General features: G+C 37.1%; 1 protein-coding gene across 3 annotated transcripts in view; it reads left to right on the plus strand.

Annotated features, from left to right (window-relative positions):
- LOC135102751 (aldehyde dehydrogenase, dimeric NADP-preferring-like) overlaps positions 1-15,814 on the plus strand; it is a 139,416-nt gene that overhangs the window by 17,962 nt on the left and 105,640 nt on the right. For all 3 annotated transcript variants that reach the window (XM_064008266.1, XM_064008267.1, XM_064008268.1), the window contains exon 2: positions 709-852. In XM_064008266.1, coding sequence (XP_063864336.1) covers positions 709-852 — 144 coding nt within the window. The remainder of the gene's footprint in view (positions 1-708; positions 853-15,814) is intronic.

Below are 15,814 nucleotides of genomic sequence, written 5' to 3' on the forward strand. Positions count from 1 at the left end.
ATCCACCCTGTCTAGAAGAGCAGTATGAGTGGAAACCCCCCAGACATGTGAAGCATACTCCATACATGGACGGATAAGGCCCTTGTACAGAGTTAGCAGCTGGGGGGGTGAGAAAAACTGGCGGAGACGTATGGTTTTAATGTGATGATTTGTGTTTTATAGCAAATTTGTATATTCGAGTAGTATAACTCTAATTCACTGTGTATGCGTGTGTACCAGTGTGTGTGTGTGTGTGTGTGTGTGTGTGTGTGTGTGTGGAAAAGCGGGATGTATTATGTGTACACGCCCAGGTTAGCAGGTTGGATGAACGTTATCCGGATATGGATGAATTTCCTTACTTAATCAAATTTACTAAGACTGTCTGAATTCCAGAGAGATTGGGGATTGAATGATTCAATCACAAAATAAGCTGAAGCTCAAATGTGCCCAAGCCCAAATTGTCTAATGCCCTGTTGGTCTGATAGTCTTAATCATCATAATGACCTCAGTATCAATGACGTCCTACACATACATACACGTATACGCACGGGTAGACTCACTACTTAGTATGAGACACAAAACAGGAGAATAGGTTCATGTCATTTATCTCAGTAACATGGGCTGCCAGTTCTAATACCGGGATTACACATCAGTATAGAAAATAAATAATAAAAAAATAAATAAATACATAAAATACAAATTTAATTACCATTTCGTCTTCAATTACAGGTGGTGGAACGGAGTCGATCAGCTTTCAACAGCGGCCGCACATTGTCCCTAGAGTTCCGAAAGCAGCAAATGAAGCAGCTTCTGAAGCTTTATGAGGAGAACCAGCAGGATTTCATTGAGGCCCTAAAATCAGATGTCAGAAAGGTTGATTTTCCTCTTACTCTGTTTTTTACTTAAAGATGGTAGTTTCGGTCTGTATAATTAAACGGTTTTTTTTTTTTTTTTTATTATGGCAAATTTTTCATAAAACTTAAGATAAGGTTCACACCCTTTATCATCAATAATTTCGCTTTAACTTAGAAAAGGATTGCACTTCCAGCACTTAACATCTGTAGTTACAATGAATTCTCAAGATTGGAAAAAAAAATGCCTTTGTCATGTCGAATAATTTGTGAAGAGTATCTTCAAATATTTACATTCGGTGCCAAAAAGATAACTGAATTCTTAGTCGGTGTCAGCGTCTACGAGCCATCCAACTAGTTTCATCTTGTTGCATGGGAAAACGGAGCACTGATGATATCTAACCTAGTAACTCGAGACAGACGGTGGTTTGGGCAGTTTTAATTTGGCAACAGCAATTTGACTTTTTTTTTTTTTTTTGCGTGCATTCTCGCGTTCATTTCCGCAAGTTATTGTTGCATATCTTACCAAATCCCCCACTAATGGCTATTTGTGATGTTCAGTAGTACAGCAGGATATGAGTAGACTGAGGAACGCGGAACTTACTGGGCGACAAACTTACTCCCTTAAAATTCGTTCATCTTTCAAGTAGAGCGGGCGGGGAACATCACACTATATAAATAGACACATAAGCAAAAGACACATAAAAAGTGTATATTGAATGAATAAATAAATAAATAATGAATAATAATAATAATAATAATAATAATAATAATAATAATAATAATAATAATAATAATCATAACATTCATACAAAGAAAATGAACTCATACACCTTAACAATTGCTCGGACACACGTAGCTGCGGCCTAGCAGCAACAAAAAGCACACGAAGGATACAAAATATGAGGTAACTCGCAGGTCACACAAAAGTACATCCCTTCTAAAGATAAAAAAGGTGAGGCAGCAAACACTAAAAATGCAGCATATATATATATATATATATATATATATATATATATATATATATATATATATATATATATATATATATATATATATATATATATATATATATATATATATATATATATATATATATATATATATATATATATATATATATATATATATATATATATATATATATATATATATATATATATATATATATATATATATATATATATATATATATATATATATATATATATATATATATATATATATATATATATATATATATATATATATATATATATATATATATATATATATATATATATATATATATATATATATATATATATATATATATATATATATATATATATATATATATATATATATATATATATATATATATATATATATATATATATATATATATATATATATATATATATATATATATATATATATATATATATATATATATATATATATATATATATATATATATATATATATATATATATATATATATATATACACACACAAAAAAAAAAAAAAGCACATACATATAAAAAAAAAAACTGACAAGAAATACCCATCCTGGATGACGAAAAAAAAAAAAATATATATATATATATATATATATATATATATATATATATATATATATATATATATATATATATATATATATATATATATATATATATATATATATATATATACATTATGAATCATTGCAGGACAGCAAAGACAAAACAATATCAGTTCTGGCCTGACAGGAAGCAGGAAAAGTTTCTCACGTGGCAAAAAATAAATAAATAAATAAATAAATAAATAAATGAATAATAATAATAATAATAATAATAATGATAATAATAATAATAATAATAATAACAACAATAATAATAAATAAATTAATTAATTAATAAAACCTGGGGCAGGAAAAGTAAAATAAAGTATACGATGATAGGTAAGACATAAGCCGTCCAAAAACATATGCAAGCTTGGTACGGAGATTATAACAATAAATAGGAGAAACAGAAGTGTGTGAGACTGGTGGAGAATGAGGCATTGAAGAATCAGAGGAAGAAATAGGAATGGGGACTCGAACCTCCTTCATCCTGTCTACATGGACAAATTCTAAAGCATTTAGATTACTTATTTATTCATTTATTTATTTATTTTTATTTATTTATTTATTTCATTTATTTTCTTTTTATTCATTTATTTTCTATTTACGGAAGGGAAGGCTCTCAGCAATAAGAAAAAGCCCTGAAAATTTTGGTTCTAATTTTGATTGGCGCAGAGGTAAAACGATGTCACCAACACAAAGGGACACAGGCGTGGCTGTACTGTGCTGCCGACTAATCATCTCTGCGTGTGAAACCTCAAGATGAGTGACTAAGTATTGAGACTCAGCAGCAGTCGGAATACAGCTTATATAAGCGATAATCTGAGGACGAGAACTATCAGTCCGTTGCATCAGAACAGTGGCAGCGCACAAAGCACTTGCATATGTGCAATGCATAAAAAAAATAAACTGTAATCTGGAAAGGGAAAGACTGGGGCATGAATGAGCGCATGTTTGAGCTGTCAAAACTCTTCTGCTGGACATTGTATCATCGGAAAGAAACATTTTTAAGAAGATGCATGTAACTCAGGCAAATTCTTTGATAAACGCACGTTAATAATTCGCAAGACCAAGGAAAGAGTGCACACGATGTACTGACTTCGGAGTAGGAAATTTCTGAACAGTCTGAACTTTGGCATCAGTAGTGTGCATGCCACCCTTGTCAACTAGATGACCTAAAAACTTAATGCGTGACCGAAGGAATTTACATATAGGAAGTTTAAGTTTAAGGTTTAAGTTTAAGTTTAAGGTTTAAGTTTAAGGTCTGCTCTCTGGAATCTCTGTAAAACAAGCTCAAGTTTATGAAAGCGTGACTCAAAATCAAGAACACCACCTTTCCTCTATTTAACTCCATTTTCCTCACTGACACACACGTGTCTGAGGCAGCTGACAGTAGCCCCCCATCTCTGTTATATCCTATTTTTTTCCATCCTAATTTTCAATCTAAAGGTGGATGCAGCGTCTATGTGCCCAACGACTTAACTTTCTCTCGTGCCCACGCTCTTGAATCTTCTGAATTTTACATCATCTGGCTACGACTACATAGTCACTCTCAAATTAAACTTATCTGTGCTGCATTCCTCTTACCTAACGCCTCTGACTATAAAAAATTCTTTGACTTCATAACTTCAAAAGTGGAACATTCCCCTTTTGCAGAGGTCTCCATTCTTGGAGACTTCATTGTTTACCACCAGCATTTTCGTTTTCTTTCTCTGACCATCTTGGTGAAATAGTCTTTAACTTTGCTATCCTCCATCGCTTAGAGCAATTAGTGCAACACCCTACTCATATTCTTGACCGTCTTGGATATACCTCTAACATTCTTGACCTTTTTCTAACCTCTAATCCTGCCTATGTCGTTAGTTTTTTTTTTTTTTTTTTTTTTTTCGTTGGGCTCTTCCGATCACAACCTCAATCTGAAATTTGTTCTATCACTCCAATCCTTCCTTAGGATCTCCCAAAGCAGAGGACCTGATGGGGTTCCTCCTAATATTCTTCGAAACTGTGCCTCTACTAACACCGCTCTTTTAGACAGGGTGGAATCAAAAGCTCTTCGTCTTAGCTACTCCTCTCCTCTAACTGACTGACTTCAGCCTCTCTCTAATCGTCGCAGTGTTGCATCGCTTGGTATCTTTTACCGCTATTTTCACAGTGACTAGTCTTCTGATCTTGGTAAATGCATGCCTCCCCTCCTCCCGCGTCTTTCTACTTTCTGTCACCCATATTCTGTCTATCTATCTAATGCAAGAGTTAACCAATATTTTAAATCATTCATCCCTTTCCCAGGTGAAGCCTGGAACTCCCTGCTTGTTTCTGTATTTCCTCCTTTCTATGACATGAATTCTTTCAAGAGTTTTTTTATTTATTTTTTTTTCTTTTTTTTCTTTTTTTGAGGGGAATATCTACAGGAGCTGTCATTTAAGTGGTACTTTATATTCTTTTTTTTTTTTTGCCATTGGCCAGTAGCCCTCTTACATAAAAAAAAAAAAAAAGTAAAGGGAGAGTTATGTAAATCCACTGGAGCATGGAGCCACTGATAATGATCTGATGGTGTGGAAAATGCGGTAATCACATCACTACTGGAATCAAAAGGAATATGTGTTACAACCACAAATTCAACAAATTCTATTAAAGTGGACAACGACTGAGATGTGAGAACTGAGACTCGCTACTTGTCACAGGAAATAACTCATGCACAAGGGGAGGGGGAGGAACAAGGGAGCAACCCATCCTCCCCGCCTGGCGTTCGTCTCAGGCTACTAACTGGTTTAATTATCATTAATAATTATAATAATTATAATATTATTATAATAATAATATATAATAATTATCATTATGCTGAATGCATAATGATTACTCTATAAGCAAGGAGAACTCTTCAACAAAAAAAAAAAAAAATATATGAAGGACTCAAAATGAAAAGATAACTGGAAACATGGAAAACTAAACGAGGAAGAGGGATTTTTACAGTAAACTCGGAGAGATTGGATCTGGCGTTTACATCATTCGTCCCCACTAATCTTCCCACTCTCTCTCCTTTCATCTCCTTTTTTCCTTCTTCTCACTTCCTCTCTTCGCTACTTACGCCCCAGGTAACATCTTCCAAAAACCAGATTTGGTGAAACAAATTAAAAAAAAAAATACGCCGCATAACTACTGGCGATGAAAAGATTAAGTGCGTTGGTGAAGAAATGGAGCGATGAGGGACATGAGGATGTCTCTCACCACAAACATGGTGTTCATATGAAGCGCCACATTTTTTTTTTTTTTTTTTTTTTTTTTTTTTTAGTTATTTTGCTATAAGCTGAGGATATACTTTTAATTATCTCTTGATACCTTGTAAGGTGTTGGCAAACATTTTGGGGCGGCCCACCACCATGTTTGTGGTGAGGCACATACTCGCGTCCCTCATCGCTCCATTTCTTCATTAACACACTCACAGTTACCAATAGTTATGCGGCGTATTTTTCCATTTTTTTTTTTTTCACCATTCTAGTGAAACTAACACTCGTACTAGGTAATCATGGGCAGCATATTTTCCGGGCATCGCACATCACCTCAGTAGAACACTTTGTTTAAAACAAACAGCCGTTGCGTTAGCCGAAGCAAGGAGCTGTCACTAAAGATAACTTTCCCTTACGTCAATATATCAAACACTGAATCCGTTACTCAAAAGCATATGAGGAACTAACCATCTAACTAACTAATCCAATAAAAAAAAAAAAAAAGCCCACTGAGATGCCAGTCCCAGAAAAGGGTCCAAAGCGGTAGTAAAAAATTGACTACCTCCCTCTCGAAGGAATTCAAGTCATAGGAAGTGAAAATACAGAGGCAGGCAGGGAGTTCCAGAGTTTACCAGAGAAAGGGATGAATGATTGAGAATACTGGTTAACTCTTGCATTAGAGAGGTGGACAGAATAGGGGAAAGAGAAGAAGATAGTCTTGTGCAGCGAAGCCGCGGGAGGAGGGGAGGCATGCAGTTAGCAAGATCAGAAGAGCAGTTAGCATGAAAATAGCGGTAGAAGACAGCTAGAGATGCAACATTGCGGCTATGAGAAAAAGCCTGAAGACAGTCAGTTAGAGGAATTAGAGGAAAAGAGTTCATGAGACGAAAAGCTTTTAATTCCACCCTATCTAGAGGAGCGGTACGAGTGAAAAACCCCCAGACATGTGAAGCAGAGTGTCACTGAAGAGGGGATAGTTGTCTGGAAGGTTGTGTCGAGTTGATAGATGGAGGAATTGAGTTTTTGAGGCATTGAACAATACCAAGTTTGCTCTGCCCCAATCAGAAATTTTAGAAAGATCATAAGTCAGGTGTTCTGTGACTTACCTGCGTGAAATGTTTATTTCCTGAAGTGTTGGACGTTTATGAAAAGACGTGGAAAAAGTGCAGGGTGGTATCATTAGTGTAGGAGTAGATAGGACAGGAAGTTTGGTTTAGAAGGTCATTGGTGAATAATAAGAAGAGAGTGGGTGAAAGGACAGAATCCTAAGGAACACCACTATTAATACATTCAGGAGAACAGTGACCGTCTAACACAACAGCAATAGAAGAGTCAGAAAAGAAACTTGAGATAAAGTTACAGAGAGAAGGATAGAAGCCGTAAGAGTGTAGTTTGGAAAACAAAGCTTTGTCCCAGATTCTATCCAAGGCAACAGCAAAAGTTTCACCAAAATCTTTAAAAGAGGATGACCAAGACTCAGAAAGGAAAGCCAGAAGATCACCAGAAGAACGGCCTTGACGGAACCCATACTGGCGATCAGATGGAAGGTTATGAAGTGATAGATGTTTAAGAATCTTCCTGTTGAGGATAGATTAAAAAACTTTAAATAGGCAGGAAATTAAAGCAAGAGAACGGTAGTTTGAGAACGGTCACCCTTTTTAGGAACAGACTGAATGTAAGCAAACTTCCAACAAGAAGGAAAGGCAGATGATGATAAACAGAAATTAAAGAGTTTGGCTAGACAAGGTGCAAGCAGGGAAGCACAGTTTGAGAGAATGATAGGAGGGACCCCATCAGGTCCATAAGCCTTCCGAGGGTCTAGGCCAGCAAGGGCATGGAAAACATCATTGCGAAGAATTTTAATAGCATGAAGTAGTCAGAAGACGGAGGAGAGAGAGGAACAAGCCCTGAATCGTCCAAAGTAGAGTTTTTAGCAAAGATTTGAGCGAAGAGTTCAGCTTTAGATAGATGTGATAGCAGTGGTGCCATGTGGCTGAAATAAAGGAGGGAAAGAAGAAAAACCAAAGTTACTGGGGGCATCTTTGCCTAGATACCAGAAGTCACGAGGGAAGTTAGATCTTGAAAGTTTTTGACACTTTCTGTTAATGAAAGAGTTTTCGGCTAGTTGGAGAACAGATTTGGCATGGTTCCGGGCAGATATATATATATATATATATATATATATATATATATATATATATATATATATATATATATATATATATATATATATATATATATATATATATATATATATATATATATATATAAAGTGCATGAGATTCTGGTGACGGAAGGCTTAAGTACCTTTTGTGAGCCACCTCTCTATCATGTAAAGCACGGGAACAAGCTGTGTTAATCCAAGGTTTGGAAGGTTTAGGTCGAGAAAAAGTGAGGAATGTATGCCTCCATGCCAGACACTATCACATCTGTTGTGCGCTCGGCACACAAAGGTGGGTCTCTGACACGGAAGCAGTAGTCATTCCAAGGAAAATCAGCAAAATACCTCCTCCAACTAGCAGAGGCAAAACGCCAGAGGCACCTCTGCTTAGAACAATCCTGAGGAGGGATTGGAGCGATAGGACAAAATACAGATATGAGATTGTAATCGGAGGAGCCCAACGGAGAAGAAACAGAAGGATTAGAAATCAGGAAAAGGTAAGAAATGTTTGTCATATCTCCAAGATGGTCAGGAATACGAGTAGGGTGTTGCACCAATTGCTCTAGGTCGTGCAGGATAGGAAAATTGAAGACTAGTTCACCAGGATGGTCAGTGAAGGGAGAGGAAAGCCAAAGCTGGTGGTGAACACTGAAGTCTCCAAGAATGGAGATCTATGGAAAAGGGAAGAGAGTCAGAATGTGTTCCACTTTGAAAGTTAAGTAGCCAAATAATTTCTTATAGTCAGAGGAGTTAGGTGAGAGGTATACAGTACAGATAAATTTAGTCTGAGATTGACTCTGTAGTCAGCGAGATGGTGGAAAATCGGAAGATTCAAGAGCATGGGCATGAGAGCAGTTTAAGTCGTTCCGCATATAAACGCAACATCCAGCTTTGCATTGAAAATAACAATCGAGAAAGTAGAAGGGAACAGAAAATGGGTACTGTCAGTTGCCTGAGACACCTGTGTTTCAGTGAGAAAAAGAAGATGAGGTTTAGAAAAGGACAGGTGGTGTTCTACAGATTGAAAATTAGATCTAAGACTGCGAATGTTGCAGAAGTTAATGAAGAAAAAGTTAAGGGAGGGTTTCAAGGCAGTTAGAGTCGTTATCAGAAGAGCATTCCGTCCTGGGGACATTTGTGGTCCCCTCCCCAGTTGGAGACTCCGAGGCTGGTGTAGGAGCCGCCATGATAATTTAAAATTTTTGAGTGAAGGGTGTGTGTGTTATAAGCTGCTTGTAGTTTTGTGTGGAGGAAGAGAGTTGTCTTTAGAGGGTAGGCTGTGAGTGTCCCCTTGTGTTGTGAGACACAAGGGGCAACATTCAGTGAGGTCACAGCTGGGTTTAATGATAAGTTCGCAGCATCCCCTGATCCAGTGCTTTAAACCTCACTGGGAGTAATTATCGTTTCGGCAGGTGTCTACTGCCTCCTCCTTTATATATACATATATATATATATATATATATATATATATATATATATATATATATATATATATATATATATATATATATATATATATATATATATATATATATATCAGTGCTTTAGACCTTTAGACTACACCGGTAAGAATAGAAAATAATCTAAAAAAAAAAAAAAAAAATTGCAAATAGCTCCTCTAGTGAATCTGGGTAAGCAGAGAAAGGAAATCTTATGATAGCCAATAATGTGGGCATGTGACGAGCGCGTCCCATGACCTCCGGCTCCTTGTCTCTCTTCTACCCCTCCCCCCTTCCCCTCTCCAGTCACATGATTCAACCTGAACGTCGTTTGGCGAGGCGTGAGAGCCAGGGTTGCAAGATTGGCCTTTTTAGGCCAAAAACCTTAATTTTGCTTTTTTTTTTTTCTGAAGCATTAAGCCTGAGGATATTTATTTTGGCGTGAATTACTTTTTTTTTTTTTTTGAAGGGGGCTTTTCTTCAAGATGTGGCTTAAATATATTATATTTGGTAACAATAAGCTTATTTGATTGCGTAAGTTTATTCGCTGACTCCTAAGTCATTTTTTTTTTTTAAAGTTAGGTCGAGTGCGCTAATGTTTTCATTTATATTTCTTTTGTTACCAATGTAATCCATGCAATTTGTACCATTTTCCTTCATTGCTATTAAATACCAATAAGGGAAAATTGGAAAAATCAACTGGGTGATGATGGCGCGCGAAGACCATGGCAGAGTTTTGGCGTTTTTTTTTTTTTTTTTTTTTTTTTTTTTTTTTTTTTTGTGTGTGTGTGTGTGTGTGTGTGTGTGTGTGTGTGTGTGTGTGATGTAATTTTAGGCTTCCTATCCACAGCAACCTATGTTTATGAATAAGCCAGGAGTACGTTGGTAAAGTACTTAATATAGAGATATCGTATATTGTGATGTGATAAGACAAATTGGTAATATCTTCTTCCTTCTCCGGAGAGCGATGGTCCTGGTTGTTTACATTTATGCAGATAAAAAAAAAAGAAAAGAAAAGAAAGAAAAAAGAATCATGGTCTAGAGCAGTGTAATCCAACTGCGGGCCCGCGGGCCAGTTAATTTAGCGTGGCCCGCGAGCACTCGATGATTAATTTATATGGAAAAAATAAATTAATTAATAAATAAATGAAAATAGTTAGATTACATTCAACTATGGTCAAGTATGTGGAATAATAACGATTAGTTTGTTATGACATTGCTACTAGAATAACATAATGTCTGCAGAGCGAAACAGTCTTTCTTCATAGTTATAAACTAGGGACGTAGGTAGATGGTACATGTCATGAACACGCCCGCTTCTTTATACCAAGAACGTTTTTATAATGTTTTGTTAGTATTTTTGCATTCACTCCTGAACCCACCAATCTCAATTAGTGTACATTGGATTAGGATCAGATTTCAGATGAGACGTGGGAGCTGTATGGCCTACGACCTAATTGTCTTGTATATACCGTAACAAGTAAACTCTCTTCCACTGTGAGTATTTTCACATTGGAATTGAATTCGTGGAACTCGTTTCCGTTTTTTGACCGAAGACGGAGGACTGATGAAGCACGTGGCACTTGTATACACAGATCACCACTCCAGTAGTCTACTATAGCTCAGTGTTCATTACATATCGTATAATATTTGGTAAATTTGGAAGTGGAATAATAAAGAAGTTTGGCTTTTTTTTACTGCATATATTTGGCTCTTTTTTGTTGTACATTTGGCCTTTTTGGCTTTTTTCGTTGTCTGACCTTTTTCTGCTTCAGAAATCTGGCAACCATGGTGTGAGCCCTCTTTTATTCAGTAGCTGCTTGATAAGAGAAGAAAGCGGATGCACGCAGGTAGCCTGTTGTATGGGAGAGTGCGTTGAGGTTTTAAAAGTGACTAATACCTGAGCTGGATATAGTTGTGCACCTTCCTAACTTTAATACTGTGGCAGCCCAAGTGGTGGGTTAGTCCTTGGCTAGTGTGGGCGTCCGGAGGAAGTTTACTTTGTCTTTGGCGTTACTCACCGCCTGTGTTAGTGTTTTGTACCGCGTCCTTTGGATGCGAGCAAGCACTTGTCTCCGCTCGGAGTCCCTGTGTTGCGAGTGTCTTGTGTTTGTTAAATGGTACTGGTCTTGTGGTTGTGTGTTTTCGTCTTTGTTTTTTGGCCAGAGAACTAGTTTATAGCATTCCGTATTCAATCACCTTTCTCCCCAGGCTTTCCAATTTTAAGGGGGTTTGAGTTTGTCCTCTGAGAGATTGGAGACGAGTTGGGTTCGGCTAGAGCGTATATTATCCTCATATTTGTGGCGTTTTTGTGTCTGCCTCTCCCTAGAAAGTGACTTGGCGAGTCCTTTCGCAGCTATTAGGAGAAGATGGCTGTGTGTATTTCCTTCCCTGTTGATAAATGAAACAAGGTGGCGACCTCTGGGGCTTTATAGCTGTTTACAATCAGCAGACTGTCTAGATTCGTGTTGTATGGGCTGCACTAGGCTGCAAGGGAAGTAGCCTAAGGAGAAGCTGACCCGAAGGAGTGGCAGCTGTTAGAGGGGCTGGAACTGTTCGTAACAGAATTTGGCGACCTCGCCAAGATAGCTGGAAGTTCTCGTGGTCACGTTGGGGAGACAGTTTAGTGTTATTTGTTTTAATTGTTTCTGTGTATGTTTGTACCCAAACTAGACTATGGAAGGAAAGGCTGGTAGCAAGGGTGCATCATGTTTTAAGTCTCTTGCATGTGCAGGAAGTGGCAATGTGAATCTGGCCCAATTTGGTGTTCATTCAGGTCACCACTCATAGTATTGGTGGATTCTCCCAGACTGAAGGAATGTCTGAAGAAATTAAGACCAAACTCAAACAAACTAAGTAAAATGCCATGACACCAGGTTGTGCCGTAAGCTTTCTCTAAATAAAAGAAAAAAAAAAAAAGACTGACATGGTGTTGCTTATTAGCACATGCCTCACAAATGGAAGACTCCAGAGAGGACAAAGCACCAGTCGTAGATCGCATTTTCCGGAATCCATACTGAACAGGAAAAAAGTAATTACCTCTCTCGAAGTACCACATTAGCCTGATATGCAGCTTACAAATGCATGAAGTTAAAGAAATGGAGCGTCAGGTCGTTAGCTGATGATCTTTTTCAGGCTTTGGAATGGGAATAATTACAGCCACACCCCAAAAAAAAATTTTAAAAAGTCACCGGTATTTCAAAATAAAGTTATAGGAGTAGAGTAAAAAGGTTAAAGCTTAATCAGATATGTGGCGCAAAAAAGAATATGGTATGTCATCAGAACCGGGGTTGAATCATGACACTGGTACAAAGCCATGCGAAATTCAGACCGAGAAAATGGGACTATAAGACTCCACCAGGCAAAATTGACGCCAACGGATTCCAAATGTCGACGATGAAGTGCCATAGGTCGGCAACTGTCTTTGGGTCTGCCACCGTGCTCCCATCATGGGATAAAACAGGTCGGGGAGGGAGTACTTCCCAAATATTTTGCGGACTGTGCTGAAGACCTCGGTGAGTGGTGTGAACTCTTATGCAAGAGATAACTCTTCGAAGACTTCTGCAGAGCCCTCTTTAAAGTGCGGCGTCCACGTGCACGCGCTCGTCGAAAAGCCTCCAAACAGTGGACGCCCCCACGATGTCAACGAAGGCGAGAAAAGGCGGCACGCCTTTCTTGAATAGGGGCTGTACAATTCGCATTCCACCATGGAACAGGACGTTTAGGTCTTACGGGTGGACTGAATAGCACCGGAGTGCAAGACATCAGTGAAGTATGTTGCAGCCTCATCACAGTTTCCCATCTCATCCATTGGGCAGATAGGGGTGCTGAGTTTCTTGAATAGGTGCCAATCCGACTTATCTTGCCGCCACTGGGGACAATGTGACTACGGTGCAGAATCAGTTGATTTCAATAAAACTAGGAAGTTTATATAGGTTTTATATAGGTTTATAGGTCTGGTAAAACTTTTCAGTTAAAATCAAGAATTATAGATACAGAGAGATATCTACTGTTGTAAAAGTACCGGAAATGGGTCACGTCTCCAGAGTTTAAAATCTCCAATCCTGAATCCTCGATAAAAGAAGCAATTAAAAGACCACGAGGGTTGACAGCGTCATCATCCCACAAAAGATGGCGACCATTAAAAGAAGAGGAGAGGCAAGAGCATTTAAATGGTTATCAAGCTCATTCCTTTCAATAGGAACACTGGAAGGCAGATACAGACTGCACAGTGTATAAAAACGGCTTATAAAAACCTTAATAGCAACAACCTGTTGCGGCGAGTGAGCTTTTAGGTGGATAAAAAGAATATCATTGCGAATTAAGATGGTAGTGCCACCGTGGTGGCCCTGACCAGGAAATGGAGTGGAGAAAACACCCAGGGGGACCAAAGTGAGTTGATTCTCCAAACATTGTCCCTTGCAAACAAATGCAAACAGGAGAATCTGTTTGCAACATATTTAGATCAACATCCGGAGTTCCTCCCAGGAGGCACGCAAACCGCAACAATTCCACTGCAGGATCATGAAATTTAAAATTTTTTGAAAGGATTTTCAGGGAAGTCACGAAGAGAAGCTTCCCTTTGCCAACCTGATTAGTTAGTTACCTTACTCAGCCGATGAGGCTTATCTGATCCTACGTTACTTGTAAACGCAGAAACCTGAGATTGTGTAACTAGGGTGGGGATAGCTACCCACACACGTCTTCTAACCTCCTGAAGAGACCAGAGGAGGAGGATTCCTCGACAAATACGTATTGGCATCGCTCTCGGAGGATATAGAGAAACCCTCTATATCTATATCAGAATTGGATGAATCAGTTTCATTGAAAACATCTGGCTCTGGGGCATCTGATGCTCCCACAGAGATTTTACTAGGCGGGGGACGCCCTTTGAGTCTAGGGACTCAGCAGACCCCTGGGAACGTTTCTGATAGAACCGAGGAGGAAGCGTGGGAGAATTGTTAGTATGTTGCTGTGGCGGATTAAAAGTCTTGGAAGTCGTTCGTGGTTGGGAATCCATGGGAGCGTGGACTTCGATAATATGTACTTTTGTACGAGGAGTCTGTGATGTAGCTGGTAAAGATGCAATGGAGGACTTTGCTGAAGATGTAGTGAAGGGCTTGGCTGAAGATGCAGAGGAAGTGACACTCTAAAACAGAAAACCTGTTGTAGACAGTAACTGAAGGAGCAACATTCTCACATGAATGGAAAGAAACATTTGATGGTTGAGAAAGGCAGGAAGGTGTTGGAATCTTATTACCCGTGGAAGAGGTAGAAGAACTAGAGTGGAGGAAGGAGGCGTATGTATTTTATCCAACCATCTTTCTATTTAAAAAAAAAAAATTCCCGCCTGGCACTATCAAGACTAATGAATTGAGAATTAGCAAGTTGAAGGATGTCCTGCTCAAGGTGGTACCTCTTACATTGTCTTGAGCGTAGTGGATGAGCTTCCCTGCTGAAGCAATAAGGGTCTGATTTGCGTTAAGGAATGGGGTGGGAGTCAAGGGCAGAGCAGTGACCACACCGGGAAAAACTTGTACAGTTGTTCCTCCCATGATCGAACTCATAACACTGGTAACATTGCAATGGATGATCAATGAAAGCCTTTACTGAGAGAGAGAGAGAGAGAGAGAGAGAGAGAGAGAGAGAGAGAGAGAGAGAGAGAGAGAGAGAGAGAGAGAGAGAGAGAGAGAGAGAGAGAGAGATTGGCCTTATAGTAGGATACAAGTTTGATATACATACAAATGTAGTAAACCATTCGTTCATTGAGCTTTTGCTCTCTATGGACTTATATTGGATGTTATTATATGTAAAGGTGAAGCAGTGAAGGCCGACGAACTATTTACATGTTTCAATTATTAACATAATTGTAGTATATATTAAAGTAATAGTACCCAAATAACAACAACAATAATTGTAATATCATATAATATCATATAATGATAGTAATAATAATAATAATGATAATAATAATAATAATAATAATAATAATAATAATAATAATAATAATAATAATAATAGCAATAATATAATGATAATAATATTAGTAATAATTATAATGATGATGATAATAATAATAATAATAATAATAATAATAATAATAATAATAATAATAATAATATTAATAAAAATAATAATAATAATAATAATAATAAAAATAATAATAATAAAGATAATAATAATAATAATAATAATAATAATAATAATAATAATAATGATAATAATAATAATTACTATTATTATTATTATTATTATTATTATTATTATTATCATTATTATTATTATTATTAATGCAGCATATTTAAGTAATAACTCATACATATAGTACATGTTAAGTACATACAAATACACCTAAACATATATACATATATACAGAGCTCACCGAATACAAATTAAATCACATGTATGCTACACATATATGACAATTTTTTAACTGGGATGTCAAGATATCAGTGTCACATGTAAATATTTAAAATGTTAATAGCTATTGAATACTGTTTTCATAAGTTTTCTTTTAAATGAAATGAAATTGGTATCCGTAGTGACTGACTCCGGCAAAGTGTTCCATTGCTGAG

This window comes from Scylla paramamosain, chromosome 8, assembly GCF_035594125.1.
Source record: "Scylla paramamosain isolate STU-SP2022 chromosome 8, ASM3559412v1, whole genome shotgun sequence".
Lineage (NCBI taxonomy): Eukaryota > Metazoa > Arthropoda > Malacostraca > Decapoda > Portunidae > Scylla > Scylla paramamosain.